This window comes from Trachypithecus francoisi, unplaced genomic scaffold (assembly GCF_009764315.1).
Source record: "Trachypithecus francoisi isolate TF-2019V2 unplaced genomic scaffold, Tfra_2.0 Lachesis_group3, whole genome shotgun sequence".
NCBI classification, from domain to species: Eukaryota; Metazoa; Chordata; class Mammalia; order Primates; family Cercopithecidae; genus Trachypithecus; species Trachypithecus francoisi.
Window position 1 is genome coordinate 7,110,222 of NW_022681468.1, and position 22,713 is coordinate 7,132,934.

General features: G+C 54.3%; 1 protein-coding gene across 4 annotated transcripts in view; it reads right to left on the reverse strand.

Moving 5' to 3' along the window:
• Nucleotides 1-21,484, reverse strand: part of HHIPL1 (HHIP like 1) — a 38,721-nt gene extending 17,237 nt beyond the window's left edge. For 2 of the 4 annotated variants that reach the window (XR_004432281.1, XM_033191366.1), the window contains exons 1-6: nt 20,583-21,483; nt 12,898-13,544; nt 8,092-8,235; nt 5,496-5,824; nt 4,870-4,996; nt 2,202-2,347 (exon numbers count right to left, since the gene is read on the reverse strand). Coding sequence is in view for 3 of the 4 variants with exons in the window: in XM_033191366.1 (XP_033047257.1) it covers nt 2,202-2,347; nt 4,870-4,996; nt 5,496-5,824; nt 8,092-8,235; nt 12,898-13,544; nt 20,583-20,837 (1,648 nt within the window). In the remaining variant the exon portion in view is untranslated. Of the gene's footprint in view, nt 1-2,201; nt 2,348-4,869; nt 4,997-5,495; nt 5,825-8,091; nt 8,236-12,897; nt 13,545-20,582 lie in introns of all 4 variants that reach the window. The other 2 variants (XM_033191365.1, XM_033191363.1) reach the window with 2 other exon arrangements.
• Between the last annotated feature and the right edge of the window lie 1,229 nt (nt 21,485-22,713).

The following is a 22,713-nucleotide window of genomic DNA, read 5'->3' on the forward strand; positions in this document are numbered from 1 at the left end:
TCGCTTGAACCTGGGAGGTGGAGGCTGCAGGTTGCAGTGAGCCGAGATTGCACCACTTCACTCCAGCATGGGCAACAAGAGCCAAGCTCTGTGTCGGGGGTTGGGGGGGGAGGAAAAAAGTTCCATGAACTTTCAGAGGGCAAAGGGGACGTTTTCCCTTGGTGGGACACTGAACCACCTTCCTGGTCTCTGTGGTGTGGACTGTCCCTGGAGCACACTGGGCCAGCAGAGGTACTCATTTTGTAATTTGCAAGTGTTGGAACAATTAGAGAAGAAGCAGCAGGAGCCGGGAGCAGGGGAAAGTTTGTTTGCGTTGGACCCCAGGGCTCCGGGCTCCGTGCTGTCCAGAGGCTGCTGCCAGAACTGTCCCTGGGCCACCAGTCTCACTGGTGCCTCCTTCTGGTTTTCCACACTCGGGTGTCAGTCAGAGGGCTGAGGAATGGCCTTTTGGGAACTGTACCTTCCTTCCAGGCCCTGCCTCTGTGGGGGAGGGGCACCCCTGCTTCTAAAACACATTAACCCCCTACTGACCAAAAGAAAGGGCTTTCAAACTTAGGAATGGCTGTGGGGGTTGGGGGCTGCCTTTTTGGAAATTCAGATTCTGACAGTTCAACAAAGGTTTCCCAGACTCAGCCCTAGGGGCTCTGGGCACTGCGCCGGGCAGGGGACACCCCTCCAAAGGCCCCTGGGTGGGCGTTGCCTAGCAACCCCAATAAGCATCCATTAGGGCCTGCTGGGGGCCCCTGGGCTTTTGTCCAGGAACAATCCTCCGGCTAAGCACAAAGGCAGGAGGCTGGAGCAGGATCCAGTCTCCACTGGCCCCTCTTCCCCTCCCCTCCCACTCTGTCCCTAGTGTTGAAAACACAAGTGCCTAGATTCAGGATCCACTAACCGACAAGAAGGCTGTGTCCACCCGCTTTGAAATAATTATGTGGCTTCATTTAATGGCCCAAATCCATTTGCCATCAGGAACTCCAGGCCAGGGGAGGTCTCTGGGGAGGCTCTCTTCTACCACCTGCCTGCATTTCCACCATTCCAGATCCTTCCTGGCCGGCTAACCGGCATGGATGCTTACCCGTGTTATTAGTCTAGAACTCACGGCAACCTTACCCAGGGTGATGTGGGGTAAGAAGAAGAAAGGGGCCACTACTTCCATCTTCCATAGGAACAAACGGGAGCTCAGAGAGGTGAAGACGCCCGAGGAGGTGTCAGAGGCATATGAACCAGAGCAACTCCATCTTAAATAAGAGCTGAGTAAAATAAGGCTGAAACCTACTGGGCTGCATTCCCAGACAGTTAAGGCATTCTGTCACAGGATGAGACAGGAGGTCGGCACAAAATACAGACCTTGCTGATAAAACAGTTTGCAGTAAAGAAGCCGGCTAAAACCCGCCATGACCAAGACGGCCACGAGAGTGACCTCTGGTCGTCCTCACTGCTACACTCCCACGGGCACCGTGACAGTTTACAAACGCCATGGCAACGTCAGGAAGTGACCCCATATGGTCTAAAAAGGGGAGGCACGAATCATCCACTCCTTGTTTAGCATATCATCAAGAAATAACCATAAAACTGGGCAACCTGGCCGGGCGCGGTGGCTCAAGCCTGTAATCCCAGCACTTTGGGAGGCCGAGACGGGTGGATCACGAGGTCAGGAGATCGAGACCATCCTGGCTAACACCGTGAAACCCCGTCTCTACTAAAAAATACAAAAAAACTAGCCGGGCGAGGTGGTGGGCGCCTGTAGTCCCAGCTACTCGGGAGGCTGAGGCAGGAGAATGGCGTAAACCCGGGAGGCGGAGCTTGCAGTGAGCTGAGATCCGGCCACTGCACTCCAGCCTGGGCGGTAGAGTGAGACTCCATCTCAAAAAAAAAAAAAAAAGAAAAACTGGGCAACCAGCAGCCCTTTGGGCTGCTCTGTCTATGGAGTAGCCATTCTTCTATTCCTTTACTTTCGCTTTACTCTATGGACTTACCCCCAATTCCTTCTTATGTGAGATCCAAGAACCCTCTCTTGGGCTCTAGATTGGGATCCCTCTTCTCTAACAGAGGCACATGCAAAGTCTGGAGCCCAGGAAACTAGGGAACTAGTTTCAGGCCTGTATGGTCCTTCCCCTACATCAGAGACCAGAAGGACCACAGGATGGAGGACCAGTCCCAGGCATGAGCAACCAGCAAGGAGAGGTCTCAGGAGTGCTCACCGGCCTCATCCTCCCCAAAGGAGATGATGTACGGGTAGTAGTTGTTGATGAGTCCTGGGAACTCACAGGTCTGGCCATGGCCCATGCAGATCTCACTGTAGTGCCACTGGCCTGTCCCTGGGTTCTCTTGGAGGGACATCAGACGCCTGCAATGCAAGATGAACTGTGAGGCCATGCCTGGCATGGCACCCAGGGGAACCTACCCACCCATCCATCCATCCATCCCACCCTCCCACCCTCCCTCCCTCTCTCCCTCCTTCCCTCCATCCTTCCACCATCCATCTACTCATCCATTCACCCACTGATCCATGCAAGGACCATACAAAATTCACAGAGCCCAGTGCAGAATGAGCATGCAGGGCCACTTGTTCAAAACATATTAAGAATTCAAGATGGTGACCTCAGAGCATGAGATCAAGTGTGAACCTTTCTGAGCATGGGGCCCTGTGTGACTGCACATGTGGTACATCCATGAAGCCATCATTGTGTGCAATCTTCACCAAGCACCTACCAGAAACTCACAGGAATGAACAAGACCAGCTTGGTTACTGCCCCCTGAATGCAATCCAGCTCACTGGATCCTGCAGAGGGAACAGCGCTTTCAAGCGTTCACCAGTTTCAGAACCTGCCAAGCGTTGGAGCTTCAACGTCTTTGGAATATGCTAACCTTACTCCTTACTCCCATCGCTGATTGTCAATCACCTATTGATACTTCCAGGTCCTGCTTAGAGATGTCCCCTCCTCTGTGAAGCTCTCCCTGAAGGCCACCATGCTGAGCTCCCCTACACTGTGCACAGGCTCTCTGAGGTTGCAGTGCAGTGGACTGAATGGGTCTGTCTCCCTGGCTCGGGTACTAGGGGTCCTCTTCATCTCTGTCATCCTGGTTCTTGCCTAACCCAGCAGAGGGGCTGGGGAAATACTGGCAAAATTAGTTGAATTTCTGTGGTCAGGAGACTTAGGCCCTCCTGGGAAGGATAGAAGGGAGAAAGGACAATCAGGGGTAAAAACAGAGGCTTCATCTACACCCATTTTCCAGATGAGAAAGCTGGGTCCCAGGTGAAGGGGTGGATCTGGGAGAGGAATCCAACTTCCAGGGGCCCAGGTCAGGTATCTCTCTCAGCTCCAGGCTGCAGACTGGACAAAAATCAGAATTCTCCCACCAGCTTCAGCCATCTTCATGTCTTTATGCCCTCTCCTTAGGAACCCTATTCAGTTGCTGTCAGAGGAGGTTGCATGGAAATAATTAAGAAATACCAGGCTGGGCACCGTGCCCTGAATCTGTAATCCCAGCACTTTGGGAGGCCGAGGCAGGAGGATCACTTGAGTCCAGGAGTTCAAGATTAGCTTGGGCAATAGAGCAAAACCTCATCTCTACAAAAAATGCAAAAATTAGCCAGGCGTGGTGGCACACGCCTATAATCCCAACTACTCAGGAGGCTGAGGTGTGAGGATTGCTTGAGCCTGAGAAGTGGAGGCTGCAGTGGGCTGAGACTATGCCACTTCATTCCAGCCTGGGTGACAAAATGAGACCCTATCTCAAAAAAAAAAAAAACAAAAAACAAAAATCACCAAATATTAAACATATTCTTTCTTTCTTTTCTTTCTTTCCTTCCTTCCTTTCTTTCCTTCCTTCCTTCCTTCCTTCCTTCCTTCCTTCCTTCCTTTCCTTCCTTCTCTCTCTCTCTCTCTCTTTCTTTCTTTCTTTCTTCACTAGATTCTAAGTGATTTTTATGTATTAACTGATTCAGTCCTTAAAACAACCCTACGGGCCAAGTACTATGATCATCTCCATTTTGCAGATGAGGTAGCTGAAGATAAGGAAAGGTGAGGTAACTGGCTCAAAGTCACCCAGCCAGTAAGTGAGCCAGGGTTCAGACCAGGCTGTCTCAGCCTGCCCTTGGGCCTCTTTAGTCCTCAGCTTTCTCCTCTGTACAATGGGACAACAAAGTGGTCATGAGGCTCCACAAGCGCCCTTGGGGACAGAGCCTGACTCACAGGAGGGTGTGATATAGGTTTCCCTCCCCCATCAAACCTATTTGGGATGTGGTTCATCCTCCTCCCACACCAGGGTCTCAGTGGGTGGCACTGCCGCCCTAGAGCATGGGGACAAGGCAGCAAGGCTCCAAGACCACAAAAGCCCCACCTCCTCCTCTCCCCATTAGGGGGTCGGTGGGCAGCCATTGTCCTCTCGGGTCTTAGTTTCTCAACCTTTGCGAGCTCCCTGCAGTCCTGGCTGGGGTAGGATGGGGTAGGGCTCCAGGCCCCCATCAGCTGTTGCAGTGACAAGCTGTGGCTTCCCCAGGAGGAGGGTGGCCCTGAGTGTCCAGGAAATTATTCATATTCTGCCCTCCTGCCCATTAGAACTGCTGTCAGGCCCAGAGCCCATGGTTCTGAGGAGGGACAGGAGGACCACCGGACCCGCACTTAAGCAAGCCTCCAGTCTTTCATGCCATGAGTTGTGTGTCTATCACAGAGTTACTGAGGCCTGCAACAAAGGCTCAGCATACATCTCAGGAGAAAACGGGGTGGATGTGGGTGTCCGGCCCACACCTGGGGGTCCCTGTCAGAGCAGCAAGGCACATGTGCAGGAACAGGCGCATACATACACTCCTCTTTACCAAGGAGCCAGTGGCAGCAGCCAGGGGCATGAGGGCACTAGGTCACTTACCCGGTCATGAAATCCCCAAAAATATAGAGGCCGTTCAGATTGGGGTACTCGCAGCCCCGGTACACGTAGCCCCCTGTGACCGACTTGCCAATCGTGTGAGGGTAGGCGAAAATCGGCAGCACGTCATCTGCGGGGTGGGAGGGTGAAAAACTGCGGTGAGCCCGCCGGGGACAGGTTCATCTGTCAGGAGAATTTCGAAGGGATTCCGCGGGGGCGGGGCGACCACGGAGGGAGGGGCGTGCCCACAGCAGGACTGGCGTGGTGGAAAGCATGTCTGCAGGGGTGCCAGATGGGGATGGGGCGAGGAGAAACTCAAGAGCGCTGCTGGGAGGCCTCCAAGGCACAGGGAGGCTCCCGGTGGAGGCGAGGGCAGTCACCGAGGGAGGCTTTGGCTCACAGCCCGTGGAGTTGGGGTGGGGGAAAATCCAGGGTCAGGGGGTGCCTGGGGTGCGAGTGGTCCCCGAGTGAGGCCCTGCCGCACAGCCCATAGAGTGGGGCCGGGGACAGATCCAGGGTCAGGGATCTCCGGGGCGCGGTCTCCGAGGGAGGCCCTGAGGCACGGCACGTGGGGTGGGGTGGGGTGGGGGTGGATCCGGGGCCAGGGTCCCTGGGGCGCGGGCACTCACTGAGGGAGGAGTTGGCGCACAGGCTGCGGTCGTAGCACTCGAACCCCTCGCGCGCGCGCCAGCCGTAGTTGCCGCCGCGCTCCACCAGGTCCACCTCCTCAAACTTGTTCTGGCCCACGTCGCCGCAGAAGAGGCGCCCGCGACCCGCGCCGGACGCGGGGTCGCCGCGGTCGAAGGAGCAGCGCCACATGTTGCGCACGCCCAGGGCATAGACCTCGGGCTGCGCGGCGGGGTCGCCCACGAACGGGTTGTCGGGCGGGATGCCATAGGGCAGGCCGCGCTCCTTACGGTCCACGTCGATGCGCAGCACCTTGCCCAGCAGCGCCGACCTGCGGGCGGAGTGGGAGAGGGCGCGGCTCGGGGTCGCCCTGCGCCAGGGCGCACCGGCTCCGCGGGGCAGGTGCCGGCGCGCCGGCTGACCGCTGAGCCAGGTGCAGGGTGAGCCTAGGCTGTGGGATCACAGACCCTGGGATGCATTTCCTCCTTAGCTACTTACAGCCGGGTAACCTCATTCATTCACTCAACATGCATCTTCCACCTTCCTGAGCGCCAGGTCTGTCCCATGCGTTGGACACAACACATCATCTATTTCGTCTTGTCCTCACAACAGTGGTTTAGGTAGGCGGCTCCTAGTATGATGCCCACTTTACAGATGTGGCAGCAGAGCTCAGAAAGGTCAAATAACGTTGCCTAGTTGCCGCACCACTGGGATCCAGCCCAGACAGCCTGGGCCCAGAAACTCAAGCTCTTTACCACACACTCTGTGCAATGTGGGTGTCCTCAACTGTAATAGTAGAGTGGTCCCGCTCAGTCCACTCACTCCTCCTGGACTGTGGTATAGGGTGAAAATTCCACTAGAAAAATGACTTGTATTTACAGTTTTCTTCTGGTACCTGGCAATGTGACCAGCACATAGTAGATGACCATTAAGTGTCTGCAGAGTCAGTGAATGAAAGATTGCAATCAAAGCCAAGTGCACCAGAGTGCAGGTTGGTAGGGGAGGGGGAGAGAGCAGAGGGGTGCAGCCCTAAGCTACAAGCAGCTTAGGGGGATAGCTCATGACAAAAGTGACGCGTGATGGGAAAAATCTGTAACGTGCTTAAAGACAGTGCAGAGAACATACCCTTTTCATCTGTGGTTTTTGATGCACCGACTTAATGCATCAGTTTCCCTTGCGGTTAACACTTTGGTACCCTCCCTCTGGTTTGCTTTTCAAAGCGGGATTTGTGAAGCTGTATTCCATCATCCTCACATAGCATTCGCACCCACACCTTTCCCTTATCAGTAGGGACAGCACACAAGTGTCCTCTTTCATGGTGGTGAAATGCTCCCACCCAATATATTCCTTGTGATCAAGCCCCTGTTGCTGGCCTTCCACTTTCCCCTGTAAATTCCTCTCATACACTCCAGCCTGCTGAGCACCATCCAGATCACAGCCCTGAGCCCACGCACCACACACCAGGATTCGATATCTAAGTGGGCACGACTCGTAGCAGCAAAATAATGTTTTTAAGTTCTGTCCAATTATCCACTAATCCTTAATTTCTATTTTCTCAACTTCATCTCTAAACACATCCCAAATGTGAGAAAGCTCGGATGATACTTACACTGTTACATAGGAAAGCACAATTCACAAATTGTGAGCACTTTAATTACTGTAATCAACATCATACTTGCACTTGCTATTTTTACTTCCTGGGCGGAGGAAGGTTTTATCATTTTGGCTAAGGGAATGGGGGAGGCTGACTTGAGACTCCTGGACATCCTGGTCACACTCACAAGACTGTGTGTGTGTATGTTGTGAATGTATGTATGTAGATGTGTGTATTTGTGTGTATGTATGTATGTGTGTATATGTGTGTGTACGTGTGGATGTATGTGTGTATATGTGTGTGTATTGTATGTAGTATGTGCATATGTGCATGTGTGAATGTGTGTGCACGTGTATGTGTGTATATGTGTGTGTTGTGTATATGTAGTGTGTGCATGTGTGTGTTTGTGTGTATGTATGTGTGTATATGTGTGTGTATGCATATTTGTGTATGTGTGTGTGTGCATAAGTAATGGAATGAGATCTTGAGCTCGTTTGCTCAAGCCAGGAAATGGGTAAAAGAGCAAGACTACACGTTGACATCTGGGTCTTCCTGAAGAACCCTGGGACAGGAGCTCCATGTGCTGGTGCCACCCTGCTCTAGCCAGCTCACACTTTCCATTCGGCCTGGGGAGCATCCCTTCCCTTTTTCCAGCAGGGTTCCAGCAGGGCCAGGCTGACCTTAGAGAAAATCCCATTTACCCTGAGGCTCGCTAATGTCACCTCTCAGGCGCCTGTGCCCAGAGGGTCCTGTGCCTGGGCCTGGGCAGCCACGATTGCCTTTACTCCTTGTGACAAGCTGCCCGCAGAGTGGGCTTTTATCCCCTCTGTTGACGGCAAGTGACTCGCCTAGGCTGCCCAGCTAGATGCAGGCTGAGCTGGGACCCAGAACCTTTTCTCCTGCCCTACATTGCCTGGCTGAGGAAGGAACTCACCCTCTGGAAGAGTATGAGAAGCCCAGGGTTATGTAGACCAACCCACTAGCCAACCAAAAGCTGAACATACTTGTTTTGGGCATTTCCGAATGTCCCAAAGGGGTCTCCGGCCATCCCGCCATCTCCGGTGAAGATGTAGAGGTAACCGTCATCCCCGAACAGCAGCTGACCCCCGTTGTGGTTTGAAGCTGGTTCTTTGACCTCCAGGAGTATCCTAAAGGAAGATAAGGGCCCCTAAAACTCAGCCTTCCACGCATGAGCCAAACACACAAAACAAGATCACGTTCTCTCTTCACAATGGAAAAGACTTTTCCTTCCTTCCTTCCCTCCCTCCCTCCCTCCCTCCCTCCCTCCCTCTCTCTCTCTCTCTCTCTCTCTTTCTTTCTTTCTTTCTTTTTTTTTAGACAGAGTCTTGCTCTGTTGCCCAGGCTGGAGCGCAGCTCGGCTCACTGCAACCTCCACCTCCCAGGTTCAAGCGATTCTCCAGGCTCAGCCTCCTGAGTAGCTGGGATCACAGGGGCCCACCATACACCTGGCTAATTTTTAATTTTTGTGTTTTTAGTAGAGATGGGGCTTCACCATGTAGGCCAGGTTGGTCTCAACCTCCTGACCTCAAGTGATCTGCCCACCTCAGCCTCCCAAAGTGCTGGGATTACAGGCGTGAGCCACCATGCCCAGCCTGGAAAAGACTTTTCATATCCTTTATATTAAGTGATTTTCCACGAGGAGCTAGTAGGTAGAACGAGCAAAATTAATGCATTCTATCGTGCCAAGCAGGCCCTAGAGGCTCAGAGAGGTTGAGCAACCTGTCTAAGGTCACACAGCCCATAGGTAGCAGAGCTGGGATTAGAACTCAAGTCTTCTAGTTTCGGTCTACTGTTTTTTTTTTGGTGGTTGTTGTTTGTTTGTTTGTTTCTGCTCTCCACTGCTAGCACCTGCCCTGTTATGATTATGGGAAATTGTCAACCTAGTCACTGACACAGCTGGTTTCTTCCTCATCATAGCTTCCCCCACACTAGTTTACTTATTACTTATGTTGAGCACATCTTATGTACTCCCTCATTTGCAGCTTCTAACAGTGGGCAGGATGGTGTGCAGTGCACTCAGCGCCACACTCACTCTACTCAGGGACCTCCCTTACTGCCATTACAGGAAACCTACTACCATACTTCCCAGCCAGCTGGCCTCCAGTTTGTGTTGGTGGGTGGAAGGGAGAGGCCAAGTTTCTTTGGCTTCTAACCTTGCCTCCAGAAATGGTGGCTGCAGAGACAGCAGCGTTGGCTGGTGAACCTGGACCCCTGGGTTTCCACCCAGCCATCTTGGTACTAAGAGCAGCAAACTCCACAGCACAAAGGACTTTTTCCCTTTGTTCCTCCAACCCAAGAGTGGCGGCAGCTTCTTACAGTTATCAGTCTTTAAGTAACTTAACCTTCCTCCTCTCCTTCTCCAGCCCTCCTAATGCCTTAGTCATCCTTGTGTTCAGTTTCCCCTGACTGAAATACTCAGGGTGGTTTAGGTTTTCCAGGATTGGTCACTACTTTCTCAATCCCTTCTTTTTCTTTCTTTCTTTTTTGAGACTCTATCACCCAGGCCGGAGTGCAGTGATGTGGTCATAGCTCACTGCAGACTCGAACTCCTGCGATCAAGAGATCTTCCTGCCCCAGCCTCCTGAGTAGCTGAGACTACAGGTGCATGCCACCATGTAGTCTAATGTTTTAATTTTTTGTAGAGATGAGGGCTCTCACTGTGTTGCTCAGGCTGGTCTTGAACTCCTGTCCTCAAGCGATCCTCCCTGCTTGGCCTCCCAAAGTACTGGGATTAGAGGTTTGAGTCACTGCACCCAGCCTATTAATCCCTTATCAATACAAATAAGAAAAAATTAGATACAGAAAGGTCAAGTAATTTGAACTCAGGACTTTGACTTTTCAGAGCCGAAACTGGAGGCCTTTTCTTTGTGAGGCCTGTGCATATGATCTGGTGAGCAATACAGAGCTCCAAACCCCAGGCTTTCAGTCATCCACCCGGCATTGGGATCCAGGTCTGGGAAGAGACTGACAGTGGACAGCGGACTCAGGCTAGGATAACCACTCATTCCTGGCTGCCCTGAGCCTGCTGTGCCTACCTCTCCCCACGAGTGAGTCAAGTTCTAGGCTTGACTTTGTGAGGTTACCAGACGACCTTTGCTGAGCCCCCACTCTGAAATATGTTCATCTGTATATTTTGTGTTCCACCTCAAGTCTTTATCAGGAATCCATTTTTAAAAGTCTCACCACTGGCCGGGCGCGGTGGCTCAAGCCTGTAATCCCAGCACTTTGGGAGGCCGAGGCGGGCGGATCACGAGGTCAGGAGATTGAGACCCTCCTGGCTAACACGGTGAAACCCCGTCTCTACTAAAAAATACAAAAAACTAGCCGGGCGCAGTGGCGGGCGCCTGTAGTCCCAGCTACTCGGAGGCTGAGGCGGGAGAATGGCGGGAACCCGGGAGGCGGAGCTTGCAGTGAGCCGAGATCGCGCCACTGCACTCCAGCCTGGGCGACACAGCAAGACTCCGTCTCAAAAAAAAAAAAAAAAAAAAAAAAAAGTCTCACCACTGAAGACACATCCATTCTGTCCCTCCATCTCCCCTCTGTCAGGTCCATGTGATAAACTTGGTCTCTCTTGGAGAACTGGCTGTACAGGCTCCTGTAAGATCCTGAGAATTATGTTTCCTCCTTTTGCTCTGGCTGCCAGGAAGCTCATAGTCAAAACTAATGCTGTGAATCATAAAGATTCACATTAGCCTCCACAGCTAACATATTTGATTTTTCCTCCTTTTTATATATTCAGTGTCAAGATTTTACAGTTTTATCAGACACACAATGTGCTGTTCTTTGCTAATTTGCCCTCAGACCCCCAGTACTGGCCCTCCCCCTACCTCCTCTCTCTCTCCTGCAGGAGGTCAGCTCCTGTGAATGACATTTCCCAGGCTTCGTAGCTAGCTGGCCTCCAGCGAGGTCAGCCAGTGGACTGCATTGGCAGGAGCCTGGAGAGGGAGGAGCACTTCTCTGCTTTAAGCAGCTTCTTGGCAGCAGCTGCTCCTCCCTGGCTCTACCTCCTCCTGCCCAGGCCAATTATGGTTCCAGCTTCCACTGGGTATCCTCAGCTCCAGGGTCCCAATAACCCCATCTTCTCACTTTGTCCTCCCCGTCCAAGGGGTGGAAGTAACTTCCTCCAATTGCTGACCTCAGAGTCGCTGCCTTCCCCAGGTTGCCCCCCCTCCCCCGCCTTTTTTTTTTGAGACAGAGTCTTGCTCTGTCATCCAGGCTGCAGTGCAGTGGCAGGATCTTGGTTCACTGCAACCTCTGCCTCCCAGGTTCAAGCAATTCTCCTGCCTCAGCCTCCCGGGTAGCTGGGATTATAGTTAGACACTACCACATCTAGCTAGTTTTTGTGTTTTCAGTAGAGACGGGGTTTCGCCATGTTGGCCAGGCTGGTCTTGAACTCTTGACCTCAAGTGATCTGCCTACCACAGCCTCTCAAAGTGCTGAGATTACAGGCATGAGCCACCGCATCTGAGCCCTTTCATCATGTCTAAAACCCGAGTAACTGACTCCCAGGATCAAATTCTACCTACTGAGTTACCTGATACAGGGTTTACTTCCTACCGAACTCAGACTGATATGTGTGCCCCACGTGCGAGGTCAGGTCAGACCCATTTTGAAAACAGTTGGGGCATAAATCATCCACAGAGCACAGGCTCTGCAGGCGTTGTTGAGAGGAGCAGAAGCCCGGAGGAGGAACAGAAGAACTTAGGGGCAGGAAGGAGAGCAAGTTCCCTGGGGCAGCGGATTCGGGTGGGAAAAAGGAGCCAGTGGGGCTCAAGAATGGAACCTTCGGCCGAGGCGGGCAGATTGCCTGAGCTCAGGAGTTCAAGACCAGCCTGGGCAACACAGTGAAACCCCGTTTCCACTGAAATACAAAAAATTAGCCAGGCATGGTGGCATGCGCCTGTAGTCCCAGTTACTGGGGAGGTTGAGGCAGGAGAATTGCTTGAACCTGGGAGGTGGACGTTGTAGTGAGCAGAGACTGCACCACTGCACTCCAGCCTGGGCAACAGAGTGAGCCTCTGTCTTAAAAAAAAAAAAAAAAGAATGGCACCTTCAGGCCGGAGTGAGGCAGGCTGGGGCAGAGGTCAGAGGGTGGGCTCCCAGCTCTGACGCTCCCTCCCCATGTGACCCAACACTTCACCTCTCTAAGCCTCCACTTTCTCATCTGTAAAATGGGAAAAATAATACTAGCCTCAGTGGGTTTTAGGAGAATCAGATGAAATGAAGTGCCTGAAACAAAAGAGCTGGTGCAGAAATGTCGGGCCTCGAAGGCCAGATGGAGGGGTTTGGATATGATCCCCGTATGAGGTCTGATCTGCAAAACTGTCCTTCCCCAGGCCCCAAAGCATGAAATTCAGCACCCATACCAGGTGTGTTAAATATTCACAGTAGGGCCGGGCGCGGTGGCTCAAGCCTATAATCTCAGCACTTTGGGAGGCCGAGATGGGCGGATCACGAGATCAGGAGATCGAGACCATCCTGGCTAACCCAGTGAAACCCCGTCTACTAAAAAATACAAAAAAACTAGCCCGGCGAGGTGGTGGGCGCCTGTAGTCCCAGCTACTCGGGAGGCTGAGGCAGGAGAATGGCGTAAACCCAGGAGGCAGAGCTTGCAGTGAGCTGAGATCCGGCCACTGCACTCCAGCCTGGGCGACAGAGCGAGACTCTGTCTCAAAAAATATATATATATATATTCACAGTATTTGAGAACAGGATACCAACTGGTACAGTCACACCAGTGCATATGGGTACCTGCCCCCACCCAGGCCCAGGTTCCCCAAGGAAGCCACCTCTCAGAGCTGTGGTCCACGGCGTTCTCATCATCCTCAGAGACCCTGAACTCGCTGATGCGGATCCACTCACTGGTGCGGATACCCACTGAGTAGTAGACGTAGAGCCTGTGGTTGTGCCAGAAGCTGGGGTGGAAGGCAATGCCCAGGAAGCCACGTTCGTCACCCTGCCAGGGCGAGGTGAGCACCGCCCGGCTGATGTTCAGGAAAGGCTTCTCCAGCCTGGAGCGGTCGGGCAGGTAGGCCCACACCAGCCCCACCTGCTCGGCCACGAAGAAGCGGTGGGTGCCATCCCTGGCATGGACCATGGCCACGGGGTTGCGCAGCCCATTGGCCACCTCCTCCAGGCACAGCTGCAGGCAGCCCTTGGCATCGGCCACCACATGGCCCAGGTTTGAGTTGAGGTTCTTGTTGACCAGCAGGTAAGGGAAGCAGTAGTCCGTGTCATCCAGGGACAGGTAGCGGCAGAACCTGGCACGGTTGCCCTCCAGCGCCTGAAGCTCCTGGTCGGTTGAGAGGTGACGGAACAGCCCCCGGCACTTATGCCACATGTCCAGGCAGTAGTCCTGGCAGAGCCCGGGCACCGTGCGCAGGGGTGTGAACGGGTCCTCAGCGTCATAGAGGTGGGCTGCATATGGAGAGCATTCCTGCAGAGAGAGCGATGGCTCAGAGACGCTTCGTGGAGGTGCTTACCAGCTGTGTACCCTTGGGTGGGTCCCCCATCTCTCAGAGCTTCAGTCTGCTGATCCATAAAATGGAGACAATGCCATCTGTCTGTTACCACGATAAGCCTCAGTGACAGTAGCAAACCTTAGGTCTTAATGTTTGTATTGTTCTGTTAGAACACAGAACAACACTATTCCTACTCCTATTAATAGCAGCAGCAACAGCAGCAGCTACTCTGGAGCACCTGCCGTATGCCAGGAAGAGTCTGAGGCACTGCCACCCACCCTCTCTGTGTTAACAGTGCACCTCTGCCCCTACATCAGCACAGCTCACTGCTGCACTTAACTTGGGTTCCTGCCCAAGGCTCACCTCCGATCCTCCCTGACCACCCTGTCCGCACCCTCTAGTACCTTCTGGCCTCTATCTGTTGAAAAACAGTAAAATACCAAGTGCTGTCTGATTTGGCTCTGCCCATGGACAGCTCCACCATCAGCTCCCGCCTCTCTCCACCTCTCCAGCCTCCTGTCTACCTTCCATCTCCTGATATTCTGATATGGCTTGGATCTGTGTCCCCGCCCAAATCTCACGTAGAATTGTAACCCCCAGTGTTGGAGGAGGAGCCTGGTGGGAGGTGACTGGATCACAGGGGCGGAGTTCTCACGCATGGTTTAGTTTAGCACCATCCCCCCTTGGTACTGTAGAGTGAGTGAGTTCTTATGAGATTTGGTTTTTTAAAATATACCCCCGCCCCGCCACCATCTCTCTCTTGCTCCTGTTGTTGTCATGGGACATGCCCGCCTCCCCTTTCCTTTCCATCATGATTGTAAGTTTCCTGAGAACTCCCCAGAAACAGAGGCCACTATACTTCCTATACATCCTGCAGAACTGTGAGCCAATTAAAACTCTTTTCTTTATAAATTACCCAGTTTTGTTTTGTTTTGTTGTTTGTTCATTTTTTTTTTTTAAGACAGGGTCTCTCTCTCTCTCTCTCTCTGTCACCAAGGCTGGAATACAGTGGCACCATCTCAGCTCACTGCAAACTCTGCCTCCTGGGCTCAAGAGATGCTCCTGCCTCAGTCTCCTGAGTAGCTGGGACTACAGGCGAGAGCCACCACACCTAGCTAATTTTTTTATTTTTTGTAGGGATGAGGTTTTGCCATGTTGCCCAGGCTGCTCTCGAACTCCTGAGCTCAAGCCATCTTCCCGCTTCAGCCTCCCATAGTGCTGAGATTACAGGTGTGAGCAACTGCACCCAGCCACGTATTTCTTTATAGCAATGAGATAAGAGACTAATACGTACTCCCTGCCATTTCACACCTCTGAGCCTCAGCACAGGCTGTCCCCTTTGCAGGTATGCCCTTCCCCTACTCTTCTCTGGCAGACAGAATTCTCTTTATTCTTAAATCATGACCATGACCATGGGAGAAGGAATGCTAATCAATCACAGCAGTTCCTGGGGTTTGGGGCAGATTGTGGGCCAGGCACCAGGTCAGTGAGCCCACACATCTGCATTTCCTCCTCAAGGCAACCACAGGAGGGAGGCCTGTTCTTATTACCACTGCACAGAGGTGGAAGCAGACAGCAGAAGGGAGCCACTAGCCCAAAGTATCATGTCACATGCTGATGGGCTGGGGTTTGAGCCATGTCTGCTCAGCTCAACCTGCCAGCTCCCTGCTACCCATCCCCAAATGCCAGTTAAGTGTTCCCACACCACTGCACCCTCTCTGCACCCTATCCCTACCCAAAGCACAGGCCACAGCTCCAGGCTGTCTGCAGGCCTTCCTGTTAGAGCCGCCGGCTTGTGGCGTGGTCATTCTTTCTATCTGTGGCTGACACCCTCCCCCACCTGTGAGTCCACCAGGCCAAGGCCTGGTCTGAGTCAGCTCTGGGCCCCCCAGAGGCTTCAGGGGATGCTCCTTCTGCAGTGGGGAGGTGCTGACAGTCACGTACTCCCTCCCCTCACAGGGAGGACCAGGCTGGCTTCCAGCAGGAGGCCTCTGGGATGTTTGGGGGAGGATGGGCATGCGGGATGGCAGGCTGCCTCCCAGTGTATTCTCAAGTCTCAGGCCAGGGCCCACTCACTCCTGTGACATGATTGTGGCTTTTGTTCATGCCACAGCCTGTCCTTCTGGCCCCTCTACCGCTGTGAGGCTAGGTCTCACCTGACAGGCCAAAGGCCACTTGGCAGAATGTCTTGAGGTCCTGGTCACTGTCCCAGGTACAGACCAGGGTGCCATGTCTCACGTGCTCCCCTCTGCCAATGAGCCAGCCAGATGGCCAGACCTTGGGCTGTCGTGTGTGCTGTCCCTCCCATGGTTCCCCGGGAACCGCCTGTGGGTCAGCCGGCAGCTGCACATGGACCAGGGAGGGGCTGTATGCACACATGCCTTCTTTCATCTTTGCAAGGTAGGGTCATTGTCACTATTTTATTTTGTTTTATTTGTTTATTTATTTTTTGAGACAGGGCCTCTCTCTGTCTCCTGGGCTGGAGTGCAGTGGCACAACCCTAGTTCACTGTAGCCCTGACCTCCTGCGCTCAAACGATCATCCCCACCTTGGCCTCCAGAGTCGCTGGAACCTCAGACGGGCTCCACCACACCCAGCTAACTTTCTACTTTCTTTTGTTTTTTTTTTTTTTTGAGACGGAGTCTCGCTCTGTCGCCCAGGCTGGAGGGCAGTGGCCGGATCTCAGCTCACTGCAAGCTCCGCCTCCCGGGTTCACACCATTCTCCTGTCTCAGCCTCCCAAGTAGCTGGGACTACAGGCGCCCGCCACCTCGCCCGGCTAGTTTTTTTGTATTTTTTAGTAGAGACGGGGTTTCACCGTGTTCGCCAGGATGGTCTCGATCTCCTGACCTCGTGATCTGCCCATCTCGGCCTCCCAAAGTGCTGGGATTACAGGCTTGAGCCACTCTGCCCGGCCCCAGCTAACTTTCATTTTTATTTTTTGCAGAGACAGGGTATCCCTATGTTTCCCAGGCTTGTCTTGAACTCCTGGACTCAAGCAATCCTCCTGCCTCAGCCCGCCAAAGTTCTGGGATTACAGGCATGAGCTACCGCACACGGCTTGACTCCTGTTTTATAGATGAGGAACTGACGCTTAAAGAAGGCCATGTGCCAAGAAGTAGCCAAACCTGGGCTCACACCCAAGCCTCACGATGCCTGGACTGGTGTTCTTTCTGGATTAGTCAGCAGCATTTCATTCACCAAGAATTTACTGAGCAGAGATGGTGGCAGGCACATCTTGGTTCCAGAGACACAGTGAGGGGCAGAATAGACATCTGGAAGGCAACGAGAGCCCTCCATTCACCAACGCCCAGTCCAGAACTACAGACGGAGCAAAAGTTCCCTCAGGCAGCCAGGCCGAAGACCTTGGCATCCACGCGTCCCAATCACACAGCAGACGCTTCCTCGTGACCTATGTACTCTTTTACACACAATGTAATATGGTGCCCAGACCAGGGTAGTCCAGAACTAGGAAGCGACAAGAGTGATTGCTACTGGCAAGAGGATGATCCGCAGCTTGGCCTCAGTGTGTTTGGGGGCAGGTGGCAGGAAGCTCACAGCAAACCAGCCCAGTATCGCAGGCTACAGCTGCCTGGGCCATTCAGTGCAGGGCAGAGAGCCCCCATCTTGCCCAGAGTTTGCCATCCCATGTCACTGACACTCGTGACTTATGGCCGTGGGTCCTGAAGGTTTCTTATGCCCACCATTCATTTTTTGAAAGACCAAGCCTTTGCGCACAGTGTTCTGTCCAGCGGATATTCGCTCCTCACCTACTTCCTCCTCTGGCAAACTACTATTCATGACTCAAGGCCGACTCAAAGGTCTCCTCTTGTCCTCTATGTTCCTAGGGCCCTGACTGGTCCATCCCTGGCCCTTATGGATGCTCCCAATGCACTCTGTCCATATCTCAGGCATGACACTCACTCCATGGAATCTTATAGCTTACAGGGGAAGTTCTCTACAGCAGTCACTGCTCCATCGCCAGGGGCACTCCAGTCAGTCAGCTTGGCTAGGATTTCATTATCTCTTTGCTTGTCTGTCCACTCTACGGACTGTGGGACACAGTGGGGCTTCAAGGAGGGAGGCAGTGTGGCGAAGTGGTTAGGAGAAGGGTTTTGGAGCCAGAGCATACATTCCCCATGGGGAATGCTTCTTAACCTCTTAATGCTCTTAACCATGGGCAAGCTCCTTAACCTCTCTGTGCCTATGTCCTCATCTATAAAACGGGAAAGGAGTTCCAACCTCTTAGAATTGTTGGGAGGAATAAACGGAGAAGATGCGTGTGTTTGTTCAGTAAATATGAGCTATCAGCATGCAACCAACATTCAGGAAGCCTTCCCTGAGGTATGTGGCCTTGTTCCTACACTCCTTGAGGAATCTCTGGCACCTTCCTGTGTGTGTCGGTCTCCTGAAGCGACGAAGGGGACTTTTGAGACTGGGCCTGTGACTTGCCAACTGCTTTTGGGTCCAGCATCCAGCACAGGGCTGACTCCTAACAGATTCAGGAAGAGCCTGCTGAATACATGAGCTCGTAGGGCACATTTCATGGAGAACTCCATCAGAAACCATGCTTTGATGATTTCAGCGGCTTAGAGAGGCAACCCCAGTCACAGGGGTGGTTACTGATGTGGAAGCTCACACCAGATGCACTGGGAGTGCCACGCGCCATGGCTGTCCTCTCTCCTCCAGAGGACACAGGCACTTACTGGACAAGCCAAGCCCCAGGAAAGAGTCTCACATCTCCCCAAAGCAGGTGTGAAGGCCTGAGTGCCTCCACACTGACAGAGATCTATAGATAAGGCACCTCCACCACCTCCCCGTGTGGAAATCAGGAGGTGCCAAATGCAGACTCCGCCTTGGCTAGCAGAGAGCACGGTCCTCCCACCAGGGTGCTCCAGGAGGTCCCGTCAGTGAAACTGTAATCCAGCCTCAGTCGCCGTCTCTAAGCTCACTCCAGACATGAGGTCACTCTCAGAGACGCCTGGGCTGAAGTGTTAGCAGTCACTTCACTGCTGGTTGCTTAAGGCCAGGCTGTCCTGGGAAGGTTCCCAAGAAAAGAGAGGTGCCCTGCCAGGGGACAGCATCAGGACTGACCCTTCCCTTCCTCCATCCACCTGCCGCTCTCACTGCCCTGCTGAGTCAGGCACATAGCGAGTGCCCAATAGACAAATGTGGCATGGATGCAGGAACTCTGCTATGTGACAGGGGTGGGGAGACCAAAGGACCTGGTCCTGAGGAGCCCCCAGGCTGGTGAGAGAGGCAAATGCTTGGCCAGACCATTCCCGTGCCCTTGAGGCGCACAGCATGGGAGTCCAGCAGAACCCACCTAAAGGTGGCCAGCCCACCCTTTGTTGCATTCTGAAGCTCCCAAGGGCCCCCTCCTCATCCTCCCAGAGCCTACTGCTTCCCACCTAGATATGTGTTCACATCAGCGAGTGTGGTCCATGTCCCCACCTCAACCACCACTGAGCTGTGTGACCACTGGGCAAGTCCCTGCCCCCCTCTGAGTCTTTCTTGAATCGGGCTCCAAGCCTCACCTGGACCCTTCCCAGGGCTGGGCAGCCAGTGAGGGCCAAGGAAACCCTTGAGAAATCCAACTGCAAACATTTACCGAGCCCCTAGTATGTGGCATTTAATCTGCATGGCAACCCAGAGGGGCGATTAAGGCTTTATTTTATATATTATATTATATTATATTTATTATATTATATTATATTTTTGAGACGGAGTCTTGCTCTGTTGCCCAGGCTGGGGTGCCATGGCTCGATCTTGACTCACTGCAACCTCTGCCTCCCAGAGTCAAGTGATTCTCCCGCCTCAGCCTCCCGAATAGCTGGGATTACAGGTGTTCCCCAACATGCCCAGTTAATTTTTATATTTTTGTAGAGATGGAGTTTCGCCATGTTGGCCAGGCTGGTCTTGAACTCCTGACCTCAAGTGATCTGCCCACCTCGGCCTCCCAAAGGGCTGGGATTACAGGCGTCAGCCACCGCACCCAGCTTCATTTTAAAGATACTGTGAGATGCAGCAGTGACCTGCCCAGGTCACGAAGCTGGGGAAGTGACAGAGCCAGGATCAAACTCCAACTCCAAGTCAGCCCTCTTGCCCTTCCCCACACCACCTGCCTCTGCTGGCCGAAGGCTGGGACATGGCCCTGGCCACTGGGGCCTCTCCATCCCAGGCCTCTCACTAGCCAGATGCTGGGGCAGGAATGCCTTGTCCTGCCCCATTTCTGCATTCAGCCAGGCAGCATTTGCCCACCTGGGTGTGGTCAGGCACTGGGGCCTCAGACTCCCACAAGAGGAAAACAAACAGCGGTGGCACCGCCAGGTGTGCACAGAAGCCGGGGCTCCACCCTCAGGGGGAAGAAGGGGGGCCCAGGAACTTCAACACATAGCTGTTGCTCATTCCTGAGTGAGCTTCTGCCAGGCCAGGGCGCCATCCCCAGGAGAGGACACAGCACCCACAGAGGTGATGGCGGAAGTGGCAAGGGCATCAGAATGGGGGTGGGACTCTCGTGGGGGGCAGTGGCCCCAACCCCCGCAACAACCCCTGGCCACACGTTGACCACGTCCACGGCAGGGCCCCCTGCTTTCACTGCCCCTAGGACAACACAGAGGAGCACTGACCAGGACAGATGCCTCTCCACCTTGGTACCCCGACAAGGGTGCAGCTGCTCGGGGTAGGACGCTGGGGGCTCGACTCCAGGGGACCTGGGCAGAGGAGCCCCCAACCTCTGAGGAAATGATGACATCATCTGTCCGTCCCTCCTTCTTCAGGAGGGGAAACTGAGGCCTCGAGAAGGCCCAAGTCATAAAACGAATGAATGGCAAAGCCAAGAGTCGCCCTGGGATGCGCAGTCTCCCCGCCCCGTGCCAAATGACTCCCTTTTGGGGCCTAGAGTTCCAGAGTCCGCCGCCCACTCTTGGCCCTCGCCCCCGCGGGGTTCCGATCTCTGCTCCAGGACCCGGCCGCCCGCGCCCTGCCCCTCCCAGGGGCCGCGCGCCCGCTCACCTGGCACAGCAGGTCCCTCGCGTAGCCGGCGCACGCGGCCCACTCGGCGGCGTCCACGCGGCTCGCCAGGTCCCAGAAGCGGCGGGTCAGTTCGGCGTCGCGCCCTTCATCGCAGCAGCCGAAGTCCGAGTACTGCGCGCAGAGGCGCAGCAGCTGCGGCGGCCGGAAGGGCGGCCTGAAGTCCAGGCACTGCGGATGCGCGGCAGCCCCGAGCACCCAAAGGGCCAGCAGCGCCCCGGCCCCGGCCCGAGCCATCGCTTCGCCCCGCGGGGGAAGAGGCGGAGGGACGGCAGCCCGAGTCCCCTCCCGGGGCGCTCGCAGCGGCGGGGAAGGGGCTGGCGCTCCCCTCCCCTACACGCAGGGCCTCCAGTTTGGGGACCTCCCCTTCTAGGAGGCCACCTCTGGTCGGGGACATGCGGCGGGACTGAAGGAAGAGGGACGCGGCGCAGAATGCGGTACGACCTCTTTTAACCGCTTTCCCAATTCAGTGGGAGTGGCCGGGTTTGTAGAGAGTCCCGGTGTGTTTTCCCGGTTCCGCCTGGGGCCCTGCTTCCTCCCCACAGGGCGCTATTTAGCCAGGGAGGCGCAGGGCCAGAGGGCTGGACTCCTGGGCTCCGGTTCCACCACCCACTGGGCTAGGGGAAGGGATGCCCGCAGCCGGTCCCCAAAAGCTCTCACGTAAGTTTAAAAATGGGGGAGCGAGGGAAAGGACAGGGGGTGTTGCCCCGGGACTCTCAGGGAGAAGCGAAACCTGGCCTAGGGGTGGGGAGGGGGGACGGAGCAGCTACCGCAGTCCACCCTTGGCCCTTACTGTGTGCTTCCCAGTCTCTGCTCCTGGGGCAACGGATTCTCCTGCAGCCCAGGACCCACTGGGGCTTCCCACTTCCACTCTCGCATAGGGAGCACTGATGCGTCTACCCACTGGGGTGGGCATCTAGCCCTTTGTTCTGCTGCCCCTGCTGAAGATTCAGACCCAACCCCGCCCCACCCAACACACACATGCAGACGCACACACACAGCCTCACCTACCCCAGAATCTCACAGCACCAGAACCACCCAGGCATTTTCTCAAGTGGACCTCAGCATTTGATCCTCCCTGGAGTGTCCTTCCCCATCTTCTCTGTCCAGTGAGCTCCTACTCCATCTTCATGGCCCCAGCGCACACATCCGTCCTCTGCAGGTCTCTTTGGACTGTCCTGGGGGACCGTGCTTCTGTCTTTGGGCCCGTGCTCCTGGCAGAGCTGGGGGTGGATTAGATGCAGCAGGGCTGGAGCCCTCAGAGGTCTGTGGCTCTGGCCTGAACAGGTACAATGTAAGAGTCAGTGTCCCTGCTGGAGACCAAACATCTCTGAGTATTTGAAACACGGGAAATTTAATGCAAGGACTTGAAGTCAAAGAGGCTAAGAAGCCATACAGGGCTCAGTGAAGTAACCTTGAGATCAGCAACAGTAGGAACAGTCCCCAGGTCCTTGATGCAGGGAGAGCAGATGTTACCGGAGCCAAGGAGCTATGGTCACCTTGTAAAAGCTGGACCCTCACAAGGCCTGTCGGGCCAGAGCTGGAGATAGCCACCCTCAGAGATGCTGCACAGACAGAGCGGGAGAAATACCCCAGCTTCTCCCTGCCACCTCCCCTCCAACTCTCACCTGTGACTTTCATTGGCTGAACCTAGCAGAGGGCTGCTAGGGTGGGAAATGCGGACCGCAGGGGCTCCCTGCATAGAGAGCAGGGCACAGGCAGAGCCAGGATGGAGTCGGAGGGCACACAGGCCCAGGGAGGGCATCTACGATAGCCCCTACTTCCCAGCTGGGACTCAGAACTGGGTGATAGTCACACATCAACACAGGGCTCCAGATGGGTGTACAGAGGTGGAAGTGACAGAGCCTGGGCCATAGCCATGAGGTTTGGACTCCTGCAGCCACAGAATACGTCAAACACAGCCCAGCCCCAGCCAGAGTAACATAAATTCTTACCCTAAGACCTATTTATCTCAGTTCCTGTTATTTAATATATCCTGACTGGCTTTCCAGAAAAACAAGGCATGAAAAAAGATAAGAAAAGTCAGTCAGGGGCCAGGCACAGTGGCTCACGCCTGTAATCCCAGAACTTTGGGAGGCTGAGGTGAGCGGAT